General features: G+C 33.9%; 1 protein-coding gene across 1 annotated transcript; it reads right to left on the bottom strand.

Annotated features, from left to right (window-relative positions):
- Nucleotides 1-9,128: 9,128 nt before the first annotated feature.
- Nucleotides 9,129-12,853, bottom strand: LOC123867618. The gene is made up of 6 exons (XM_045909728.1): nucleotides 12,841-12,853; nucleotides 12,138-12,327; nucleotides 11,770-11,961; nucleotides 11,049-11,187; nucleotides 10,392-10,524; nucleotides 9,129-9,848 (listed from the first exon to the last, which is right to left on the bottom strand). Exons 2-6 carry the CDS (start codon nucleotides 12,273-12,275, stop codon nucleotides 9,692-9,694), a joined length of 759 nt encoding a protein of 252 aa, XP_045765684.1. The 5' UTR covers nucleotides 12,276-12,327; nucleotides 12,841-12,853; the 3' UTR covers nucleotides 9,129-9,691.
- Nucleotides 12,854-13,151: the final 298 nt, after the last annotated feature.

Below are 13,151 nucleotides of genomic sequence, written 5' to 3'. Positions count from 1 at the left end.
TTTGATTGATTGTCTATGACACAATATAATAACTTACACTTGTCAGACAAATAACTTTCACACATATTACTTATACGAAAAAACGATCGGAAAAAATGTGCCTCAGTTTTGGTACACTTTAACGTTTCTCCCTTTAAATAATAAAAGTCATCACATTATATTTTATCATTTTTTATATTAATATATTAGTTACATTTACCCCAAATATTATATTCGTTCCACAAAAGTTTCTTGTAGTCCAACCACTCTACCTTTAATACAGTTTTATCACTGCAAGCTTTCCTTTAGTATATTTTTCAAATATGTTTACAATTACCCTGGTTGGCTTCAATAGCACTGTTTCTCTGCATAAATTGATACTTTGTTAAAAAATAATAAAAGTAGCCTTAACGAAATCTGGTTTGTCTTTATGAAATGTACCTACTCGTAAATCTAATAATAATTATTATCTAATTACGCAACGAAGCATTTGCTCACCAACTCTTAGTAATAATGTGTAAGGACTCCTAACACTTGACGAATTTAAATAGAAAGTTTTGAACTTCTTATAGGTACTTAGTTGGTTCTTTAACTATAATATACATCTAGCAATGGCGCCGATTCTGTTGTTTTTCTCTTCACTAAAAGAGTAACTGCATCTTTTTCTTTTTAATATTGGTAGAAAAGAGCCAGACATGAATTTTACAGATTAGACTCTTAATTTTAGTGCACGCTACAAATTTAAACAATAGGCTCGCAAGTCGCAAATGGTACCTAGCTAAAGTCACAAGGATTGACAGCTCAAAATTAAATTTTAATCTGTCAAAATGTGTCTGTCCTTTTCATATTACATTAGTAAGAAGAGGATGCGAATACTATAAAATTTAGCCGTGCTCAGAATCAGTACCAATGTGAATATTAATAATTTATTGTGATCTCATCGGAGTTTAAAGCTATTAACTGCGACTTTCGACCAATGATCGAAATAAATGATATACCTACAGGTAGGTAAGTTTGTAAGATAAACACTAGCATAAGCAAAGCATAAATAAACACTAATTACCAACATAAAAAATAAATAAGTATTCATTCATTCATTTTCATAAATATCTAAAGCAACGGCAAAGTTGCAAAATTTTCTCTTTTCTATGCTTTAGTGCATGAAACCGATAATTATTTATAATACATATCGAAAATTTCGGAGCTCACTAGCGTAAGTGAACCATGGTTTAGTGGTCAAAGGCCAAAATTGTTGATATGTATTGAGAATTAGTTAGAAATTTTATCCGATGTGTAGGCAAAACACTATCATAAAAATGTATAAAATATATTAACCCATTTGAGGCCAAACAAAAACTAGAAGGGTAACCTTAGATTTTTTTTTAGTTTATTAATTATTAGCAACACAAAGATACAAAAAAATAAGAAAAAAGTCTTCATAAATATTTTTCAGGATTTTACAGGGGTGTACCCAAATTGGCACAATGGCCACTTAAGAGTCAAAATTCGTAATATATGATTTGTCATTGTTGAACTGTTTTCTTGCGTTTTTACGACCCCAACGGAGTAATTTTGGCAAATGATACAAGGAATATTCTGAGGAAGCTTTTCAGGAACGTGATCAGCGCCGTCTAGTTGTGACGATGGGCGAGCAGATTGGCTTTGGATTGATTCCTTGAGATCAATTCTGGCTAAACTTCGTCGAGATAATAATTCGATCCATGGGGTAGTCTTTATAGGCAATCGCTATAGGCATTTCATATTGTCATGTCAATCATGTAAGTGAATGAGATCCACTACTATTTTTGCCGTGAATGCCGATTCGATACAGCAAAATTGATTGGTCCATTTCGTCCACTCCATTCATGCCCTTGTTGTAGATTTGAAACAAATGTGGAGTCTTTCATACGATTTTCGTTCAGAATTCAATCGTAAGATTCTGTGTTAGTTTTCAAATAACTTGCAAGTACACTTTCGCAAAACTGAAACATTCAAAATGAATTGATTTGGTCCAATACTAAGCTTACAGTTTGTGGCGAACTGATTCTAATTCGAACTCTTTTGACAGCCAACGACTCATCATTATTGCTGCTTTCAGCACCAGAAAGAGTACCTACCAACATTGTGAACAAATCTAAATAAAAAAAAAAGAAAACTTCGGACTCACTCAGCAACTGACACATCAGCGCCCAGCCCAAACTCTTGGATCGAGAAAGCTGAAATTTTGCATAAATGTTTCTTTTATAACGTTGATGAAGAATAAGGTCGTATTTTGGAAAATTCCCACGGGAGCTAAGCCGCAACTGGTCGCTAGTATTTCTATATTTCCAAGAACGTCATTTGACAAGTTTGATGGAGTCTCGTTGTCATCAAACCCTACTTCTTCATCAGTAACGGTGTCAACCTTTCGTAGATTTATAGCGAAATCATACTTCAAAATGTTATCTCTATCTTCTAAAATCGAATTAATAGCTTCCTCTAATCTTCAAAGGTTGTATTTGGCACTATAATGCCTTTTCAGTTCATCTTGATAATCTGTAAAAATTGATATATTTAGTGTTCCAGTACTATACTTGTGGCCATTGTACCCAAATTGGTACAGTAATATTTCAAGTCCTATAAAATTTTATATACTTAGTATAAGTAACTAAAAAAGCTTGCAAATATTTAGGAATTTATTGAATTTGACAAAATATAATTATTATTGATGAAATATTTTATGTATATAAAATTATAATTATAAAACTATACTTACCTCCACATATCTCTCGATAACGAAATTTGATGGATCGTTACTAAAATAATACTGATGATAATTTTTTTATTTTATTTTATATTCAATCAGTGCACTTTCAACTACTCATAAATATAATAATATATTAACTAATGTCAACACTTTTTTTATTTCACTTCAATAAGTAAGTGTTCCCAAATTGGTACGGCGGTCAAGAATGGGTTAAACCTAAATAATTTGATCCATAATTATTATTAAAAAAAAAAAACGATCCTACAGCTAACTTAATGTTTAGTTGAATTCCTTTTCTAGATGATGTGTAACTGAGAATTATTTTATGATGAATGGACTGTAAACTAATTTATTAGGTATATCATTAAGTACTAATTATTATTATTACTACACAATCTTAAGCAGACCTAGTGCCTATAGTTTGCGACAGGTCGACATGGCGATCGGGGTATGAGATAAGTCGTGGAGGGGGGGATGCCCCGCACACCAGCTCGCGCTGTCCCCCACCAGAAAAGGAGGGGTCTGTGCAGATGTGCGGCGTCCCTGCCCCGATTGCTATGTCGACCTGTCGCGAACTATAGTTCTGGATAATATTTTAGCTCTAATAGGTAACATGTCTGAAACTTGGCTCGGAGGCACAACCGGATTAGTTTTATGTGTAATTAATAAATTTTTATTACAAAAACATGTGTTTTCTTCGTTTGATTTTCCATAAGCCATAATAATTAATTAATCCCTTTCCATACACATTGAAAAATGCATCTTAGGCCATGATTACATCTGTAAGTTTTACTCACGTAAGACAACAAAACTGATGTAAATGTACTTAGATATAAGTGTTTACATTAGTTTTGTAGTAAGTTAATCACGTAAGCTACATAGTCATTAAAACTTACAGGTGTATCCGTGGTCTTATAGGTAATCTGTGCATTCAAGCGCACCAGTGGTGTAACTATACCGTTAGAGGTCCGTGGCAAATTCATCGTAGGACGTAGGACCCTCCCTAAATGTAAAGGTCAACCAACGTTGTCATCATTATTAATTACACTATTAAATCCTACTAAGTTTTGTAATAATAAATGGACCCTCGCCACCATCATAATCCGGGGCCCCCTGCATTTGGGTACCCATCTTGCCCTTCTATAGGTAGGCCACTGGTCGTAAGGAATTCGTATACCGATATAATTCGAGCGGAGCAGAGGTGTAACGTTTTTTAACAATTCAAACTCAGTTTCGTTTACTTTAGCTTTCAGTCTTCCCCATGATCTAATCTTCACATCGCATTGAAATATTCTTTAATCTGACAATAATCCGTACCTACGTTATTTCAGTTTGCCGTAATTATTATTAAATCCAGACTACAGTATGTCTGGCAAAATTAACAAAGGCTCCCAACTCAAAGAGGCCCAAAGTTTTTCATCAAGATTTACATAGGTATTTAAAAAATGTAATGTATTTATTTATTTATTTATTGGGACACCAGAAAATTATAATATCAATACATTCTTAAATCTATAAATACACACACACACACACGTTATTAGATACATTACTTATTAATTAGGTGTCACAAGTTGTACCAAAAGAAATTAAAAATAATAATTATTATTAAACAATAAAAAGTTTACAATGAACAAAAATGACTTAAAATAAAATAAAAATACTAATTACTAAATAATCTCTGCTTAATTTGAACTTAACTTAAACTTAACTTCGGCTGCCTGAATATTTCTGAGGCTTCCCTTTTAAATTTTTCCAAGGGCTAGGACGTCACGTTCATCTTGCGATTCAAGAATTTTCCAAGAAGCGTTTTCTCAGAACTTTCCGAGGGCCTTGACATTTTTTCCTCGTATAGTTTTTTTAATGTTTTCATTTCTGTCAGATCCTTAAAATTAACGGCTGCGCCATGTTGTGTTTATCACTTTTTATTGTTAAAAGATAGTTATTATACATTAAACAACCGGTGACCCCGCCGTACAAACGAAGGAAGCACAACTATCGACCAAATCTCTGTAATTACACGTCACGCACACAAACTCAACATAAATTCTACGAAACTGGCCACTTAACACCTTCCGATACGCATTTGACACAACGTAGTGATTATATTTTTTTGTTTGACACTTCAATGAAATAATTTAATTTTAAATCGTATCGTAATCGTGCTGTGCAAATTACACAACTTCAAATTGAAGTCTAGGGTTGTCAGAAAATAAATGGGGTAATTTTGCCTAAAAATGAGCAATTTTTTTTTCATTATATTTAGACAAATTTATATTTTATTTTTGATGACAATCATAATATAATTAAGCGAAAAGGGCTGTTTTGTTAGTTAAAAGATTTTAAATTGATATTGAAATTTAACTAAAACAAAACTTATTACTAAATTGTAGTACATTTAATATACCAGTCTCCGTCATAATAGCTGCATGCCAAATTTATCATGAAGTACCTAGGTACCTACGTAATTGGACAGATAAAAACGTATGTTTTTATCTGTCCAACGTACTTACCATGTTGTCTTCTATGTTTTTTGTAAATGTATATGTTTGTGTGTGCAATAAAGAAATAAATAAATAGGTAATCAAAATCTTACTACATTAATAATATTATTTAGTTATAGTTAGTCCATGATAGGTAGTAGGCACCCACCAAAACAACCTTAGCGACGAACGGAGGACTCGTCACGCGTGATGTGGTCAAAGATGGGACGCTATACGGATAGCTAGAATATTTATCTTTATTTAGATATTTTTTTAAGGTCATAAAAGTCATAAAACACAAGACAAATAAAATATGAAGCCATTTTGAATAAATAACTTTGAATTTGGCTTAGAGAAAAAAAAACCGCTACCCAAGAGCTGCTTTGTGTAATTTGGTAAGAGATCTACGATATAAGGATGTAAACTTGCCCGGTGTATAACACCAAAAGTAGTGAATAGTCTACTAACCCTGCGAGCTACGCTAAACAAAATCGCCAACTGGTGCATACTTGGATTATTATTAAATATTTTTAGTGAATATATTGTGTTTTTGTATTTGACTTTTTAACTTTTTAATTTTTAACTGTCAGGATACGATTATATAGTATATATGGTGATGGGCACCCTGTTAAGCAGAGATTTTCAATAGGGCCAGAGGCCCTATACTGTAAAATTCAAAGTTATGTAAAAACAGAGTAGGTAAATTTTAATACGTTGCAATCTATTATTATTATTTTTATCATCGAACATCCATTGATTTGTAACTATCATAATAAAGACTAATCTAATGAGATCTCATTTATTAATAATAATCATCGTGAAAGGGAAAAATAGGGAAAAATAGGAAAATAGGCAAATTTTCATATGTGAATGGTATCATTCCATAACGCACGAAGAGATTGCCTGAGAAGTATGTGAGGCTTGTGAAAGCGATGTATAGACGAGCGAGTACAAGGGTCAGATCAGAAGCTGGCGTTACGGACAAGTTCAATGTGGAAGTAGGCTTGCATCAGGGATCGGCTTTAAGTCCTTATTTGTTTGTCCTGGTAATGGATGCTCTGACGTCAAACATACAGGAACAAGCGCCCTGGTGCATGCTGTTTGCCGACGACATTGTGCTTGTCGGAGAAGATGCGGCCGACGCACGGTGGGGCAGATCCGGGAATTAGCTGGCCATAAATCGATTTCTCAAAAATGGCCATTGACAAACAAAACTTACTACCTTAGGTAATTAAGTAGACACCGAACATAATGCCACCTCTCCATTCCTCTAATTAGGGGTGTTCACCATTTTGTGTCAGTCTAAACCTGAGCGTCACTCTAAGTGTTCATATTGCGTTAACTGATTCAGTTAAAACAACTTTTTAAAAAGTGATTTTTATATGTTAGTGAGTTATTTTTGAAAAAAATCTTAATGGATTCGATTATAACAGGTAAGCGCCCATATATTACATATATAAAAAAGTTTGAATAACGATAAAATAGATATTTTATGGCACTTGCAAAATAATGCTTCTGTTGCGGTCGAAAAATCATCTTTTAGATACTCAAAAAGGTTTTACTTTAACTTCCCATCCCGTCCCATCGGTTTTATTCATTGTAAATAAAAACTGACTATTATCCCTAATTGAATACATCGAGATTAGCTGCGGTCTCCCGCGGAATCCATATTTTGAAGGCTATGAAGTACATAGCGGAAAATCGCCGTATTTCACAAATTTATTTTTTTCGGTTTTTATTTGCTTCCAGAATAGGAAGGCACTTTAGGGACTCGCACCGTAACACGTGGATTTCTTTTTACTAAAATGCAATAACAAGACTTGCCCGATTTTGATGCAAAATTGATTTATTTTGAGAGATATATTCTATCACAAGATGAATATTGTGATGAACAAAAGAAGGAAGTTAAACATAATTTCTCACGTCTAAAGTCACAATTTAAGAAAAAATGGATCGAGTCACATAAAAAGGCCCATACTTTCATTCAAAAGAATGCTGAATGGTTAAAAGGAACATACGAAATACCGAGACCTAAAAAACCTTCTTCTGGTAGACCATCAAAGTCGTTCGAAGATTCAAGTGAAAGAAGTAAACGCAGAAAAACACTCAAAATGCGTAGCACTATAGAAACAGACCACAAAACTTTATATTGAGTTGTATCCCTGGCACCCTATGTCTCCAACAATGCATAAAATCTTAATACATTGTGCAACTGTAATGGATCATGCACTTCTGCCTATTGGATTACTATCCGAAGAAGCAGCAGAGGCACGAAACAAACATTTTCGCCAGTATCGGTATTTCGCAAGAAAATGCTCAAGGGAGCAATGCAATTATGACGGCCTTAATAGGTTGTTGCTAAGTTCGGATCCATTAAAATCGAGCGTAAAGCCAAAACCTAAAAGAAAAAATGTGCCTCATAGCAAAAAAGCGTTGGAAATGCTTATTTCCGCTGAACTCAACACAGCAGAATGTCCTCATGAGGAATCTGAACCGGACCAACTTGACAAGGATGAATTGAGCTCTAGCTCTGGTGAAGACAGTTGGGATTGATCTGAATCACATTATGTTTATTTTTGTATTTTTTTATTTACCATCTTCTTATCTCAGTTTAGTAGCATCTTTATTTTCTTAGTTTATCATAATCACGATTTTAATTTACTATTATAGTTTTAGTGTTTTTAGTTTTTTACTATGTTTTATATAGAAATAAAATCTGTTTTGGCACTTTATGGAATTATTTGTTTTTCGTGTCAAAAAACGTTTGTTTCTCCTTCGCGGTAAAACTACTGAACCGATTTGGCTGAAATTTCGAATGAATATAGATTATGCCCTGGGTTAGCACATAGGTTACTTTTTATCTCAGAAAATCCGTGGTTTCCACATGATTTAAATCAGAATTTCGACAAACAGGATTTAAAACCAAAATATACGCAAGCGCAGCCGCGGGCATCAGTTAGTTTTAAAAAATAAGTTCCCAAAATACTAAAAAATATAATTTAACCTATTTACAACACATATATGGGAGAAAATAATATTGGCCGCCTAATTCCTGGATCTGCCCCACTGTGCGACGTCCAGAGCAGATTGCGTAGATGGCAAGAGAAATTGGAGAGTGTTGGCCTGAGGATCAGCCGAACGAAGACAGAACATCTGTTCTGTGACTTCGGTGGCCCCTCCAGTTTCTCTGATATCTGTTTGGATGGCGTAACTCTACCTGTCTGCTCCAATTTCCGGTACCTCGGTTCGCTCTTCCAAAGTGACGGTAGCATTGATCGAGACGTGAACAATAGAATGAATGCGGGATGGATGAAATGGCGACAGGTCTCAGGTGTTATATGCGACCCGAAAATGCCCCTTAAACTTAAGGGGAAAATTTACAAAACTGTCGTTAGACCTGTCACATTGTATGGTTCAGAATGTTGGGCGGTAAAAGGGAAGGATGAAAGACGAGTACATGCGACCGAAATGCGAATGTTGAGATGGATGTGTGGTGTGACAAGAATGGATATGATAAGGAATGAATATATAAGGGGAAGTTTAAAAGTAGCACCAGTGGTAGAAAAAATGAGGAGTAATAGGCTGGCATGGTATGGGCATGTAATGCGGAGGGAAGAGAGTCATATCACTAGAAGAATGTTAAATATGCATGTGGATGGAGAAAAGAGAAGAGGACGACCAAAGAAAAGGTGGATGGATTGCGTGAAAGAGGATATGCGTATTAAAGGGGTAGATGATAAGTTGATGGATGACAGAAGAGAGTGGAAGAGGAAGACATGTTGTGCCGACCCCACGTAGCATGGGATAAGGGCTGGAAGAAGAAGATCATTCCATAACGCACACATACTCATCAACTGACAGTTAGCCCTGCTTCATTTGACTTTTCGGAGCATACCATCCTGAGTATTTATTCATCCAAGACATTAAATGATTTATTTTTATTAAATGTACGACATGTTACTTATTACAAAATACCAACAGAGCCAAGTTTTTTTACCATGGTTTTTTTATTATATAATTTCAACTTTATTTCATAGTGCATAAAGCTGATTTTAAGTTAAAAGACGCTGCGCTACGGCTCGACTCCATAGGTGTGCATTAAAGCTAAATCTGTGAGATAATCTATTGTTGAATGTTATGGCAAAAAATACAAGCATAACGAATTTTAATTTACGACTAATTTATTTACATATTTTAACTATTGCGGTATAGATGTATAAAAGTAATAATATATAGACACTGATACACATTTCTATACAAAAACATGATAGGCAAGTCCTAAAAATAGGAAAAATAAATACATCAATTTATAAAATTCATTTGGAATCGCATGCTAGTGCTAACTATTGCATCGGTTCAATTCCATTACTTATTTAAGAAAATACTACATAAATCGATGTTTTGACTGAAATTTTAGTGTAAAAATAATATTTTTCAATACCATTATTTGTAAAATAATAACGGGAGATATAGAAATTTCATGTCAAATGTTTAGTTTTCTTTTCCTCGCAGTCTGAGGTTCAGTTTTGATACTTTCTTTCTTAACTGTGTATATTGTATTAACTTTGCTTGTGGCATTTGTTTGCTGTGATGCCGGCTCCAACTTTACAGATACTTTGGTCTCATTCCTTTCTTCTTTGCTGAAATAATAGAGAACTTGATTTAATGTGAGAAGAATAGATTTATGTACTACTAGATGATGCCAGCGACTTCGTACGCGTGGATGTAGGGGTTTTACAAATCCCTTGGGAGCTCTTAGATTTTCAGGGATAAAAAGTTGCCTATGTCAGTTTCCGGGATGCAGGCTACCTCTGTTACCATATAAATCGGTTAAACAAATGGACCTTTAAGAATCTCATGGGAACATTGACTTTCCAGGATAAAAATTAGCATATGTCACTCTCCAGGTCTTTTACTACACATATATGCAAAACTTCGCTGCAGTGTGATTGAAGGACAAACCAACAAACAACAAGCCTTGTCCTTCCCGGGATGTAAGCTAAATCTGTACCAATTTTCATCAAAATCAGTTAAACTGAGATAGAACTTCGTGAGGCTTTTGGTTGGTAGGAGCCCGACATAACCACTGCGCTTCCCTATGGCCGGTGATATCCATGACAGATTTTCCTCACAAAAAAAAAAAGTCTATTAGAAGAACGGAATAGCATGTGTATCTTACTCACATTATAGGATTTTCTGGAGGTACATCTATTATTCTGTCCATAACACTAGCAGGTACTTCTGCATCACCAAAATTAGCATGATACAAACAATGCTTCTTCATATGTAGTTCATCGTTGTATGGCGGTATAGCAGCTATAAGTAAAAGATATACACATTAAATGATGTTATTGCAAGAAAAAGTTAACATTTGCTTAATACTATAAATAATTACAGTTAACTTATAGAGTTATTAACTACAGTTATTTCTTTTTCTTCTTCTTATTTTGTTTAAGAAAATTTAAGAAATAATTACAGTAGGTCCAATGAAATTTGGCGAAAATAGAACAGGATATTACTATTCTAATGCGCTAACACAGTCAGGACATTATCAGTGTAGCACCATCTATCAAAATATAAAACACAAAGTTTAGGTAAAAAGTTTTTACAAAGAAAAGTCACACAGGCGCTAATTTTCTTCATCTCTCATGTCTTCTTTTATTTCTAATTTTTATTTGACTAAATTTAAGTCTTAAAGTTTTAGTCAATTTTATTTGTGAAATTTAAATTTATGTGCATCAAAGTCCAGCTGAAGCTCCGACAGATGGATTGACAAACAAACACCAAGTAGATTCAGAGACTTCACTTTGCTTAGCCAGTAAAAAAAATTAAATACATACTATATCTAATTTTGCCTCCAAAGGACTTGTATTCTTCAATCTCATCATCCTTGGTAATGAGCAGCTTACGTAACTCTTGCTGGCTACACCTCAAGTCTTGTATTATTTTCAGAGCTGGTTGTGTAACTTTTTGAAAAAACTGTAAGAACCAGTAGAATATTATTATGAAGTTACAGATACATTACATTTTTCTATAGTACCTAGTATATTTTCCTACAAGAATTGCACAGTTAAACCTTTGAGGTTAACAATCTTTCATTTTAGATTGCACTAATCAACTACACTTATCTTGAGAACAACAAGTGAAATCTAAAGATTTTTTTACTACAACAGATATTATGTCATACAGGTATAGTAACGTAGTTGTTAAACTGTTGTAGTAGAAAATAGATATTATAATATTATGCACTAGATGGTGCACTGCTATGCGTGGGTTTGGTTTTATAAAAATCTTTTGGAAACTCCTTTTTGTTGTTAATTTTCTAGGATAAAAAGTAGCCTATATCTATGTCTGGCTTGCAAGCTATCCCTGTACTAATGATGCTCTAACTTGTTCCACATGGATTTAGGTTTTTTGAAACTACCATGCGGCTATCTGATTATCTGGGACAAAAATTAATGCACTCTGCACCCGTCAAAATTGGTTAATGGGCCTCAAAAAGATAGCAGACAGATTAAGATGTATAGAAAAGTCTAGACAGATAGTTATTGTTTTCCTTACAAACTCTCTGGACCCTTCTTCTAATTTAACAGAAAATTTTAAAAGGAATCCAAAAGATCTGCTCATAGAAACTGTGAGTAATGGTCCATCAATTGATATTTTTATGTTCTTTAGTTCAGATGGCTTCTGGAGCATTTGATATCCTTTGTCTAATAACTCATTTTTCTCCATTTCTAAACCAAAGTTACTTTCCTGTAAACGAAGAGATTTACCAGTATATTTAGTACAAAGTTCCTCTTATTAATTGATGTTTTAATTTTAATCACAAATCTTATATTGGTCATTGTGTTGTTGAAATTAAACTTGATATAGCAATTATTCAGTGTAATAAAAGAAAAACTTATAGGTAACAAAATACAATGCAATACCTTAAGACAAGCAATGAATTCATTTTCAGTGAAATAAGCTCCCCATATTCGAATGTAATCTGTGACAAAAATACTATAAATTTGCCTTTGATCAGTTAATAAGAAATAAGCAGGAGACTTCTGCAATTCTTTCCACATTACAGTATGGAAATAGTTTGTTAAAAATGAAATAATATTATGTACAAATAAACCACAAAAAAAAAAGAAACAGTACGACAAGGCTCTTCTGGCACTTGAATGACATTGACAGGAGGGCGTAGACTTTGTAGAACAAAGGCTGCCAGCAATCAAAATATCCTTAATTTTAAGGAATATATTGAAAATGTCAATGTTGAAAATCGAGTAGTTTTATCTAATTTTAACTGAATGAAAAATTGAGAAAGCCGTTTCTGTTTCCACGTAGGGGAAAATTATAAAAACCATTGATAGACCATAGACTTGCAACCTTTCATGTTTTTTACCTGCTCAAATACTACACTACTGTCTTGCTTGGTGCTAATAAATATAGCTATAGGATGCAGACAAATGCTGTATTTATTATCAGGATATAGGTATCGTGAAGTTATGTATATGGAATGGCTTTAACATTTAAAATAACAGTGAAATTCAGATTTTTTACCTAGCAACACCACATGTGACACTTCACAAGATGGCGGCGTTAGTTCTGAGTTTGGCCGCGCGCCAAAAGACCCTTGTCGCACTTATATTTTGTAGTTTATGGTGACAGAGATGACAGGCGTCACAGATGGCAGATCTCTAAACTAGTGTTGCCGATTGCTTTCCAAAAAATGCACTAAACCAAGCTCAGGCAATGTTATATTTTATTAGCAGTCGGGTTTGTAGTTTTTTATGTCATTTTATTTCTTGGTTTTTAGGGTAACTTTAATGTGGTCATTTATTATGACCATCCATATCCAATGATAAATGTAAAAATAAGGGAATACGCAGGTGCACGGTGTGGAACGGAGTAGAGTGGAGTTATTTGCTATGATTTTTCATATTCGCCAGGTTAGA

Source organism: Maniola jurtina, chromosome 8 (genome assembly GCF_905333055.1).
Source record: "Maniola jurtina chromosome 8, ilManJurt1.1, whole genome shotgun sequence".
NCBI classification, from domain to species: domain Eukaryota; kingdom Metazoa; phylum Arthropoda; class Insecta; order Lepidoptera; family Nymphalidae; genus Maniola; species Maniola jurtina.
Note: the sequence above shows the minus strand (reverse complement) of the source record. Positions and strands in the feature narration are given on the sequence as shown.

Excerpts from the sequence above, each read along its gene's own strand:
- LOC123867618 (XM_045909728.1), bottom strand. The coding sequence starts at position 12,275 with ATGTGGAAAGAATTGCAGAAGTCTCCTGCTTATTTCTTATTAACTGAT. Across the intron at positions 11,962-12,137 it reads AATTCATTGCTTGTCTTAAG|GAAAGTAACTTTGGTTTAGA; the intron begins GTATTGCATTGT and ends CTTCGTTTACAG. Across the intron at positions 10,525-11,048 it reads TGGAGGCAAAATTAGATATA|CTGCTATACCGCCATACAAC; the intron begins GTATGTATTTAA and ends TTTTACTTATAG.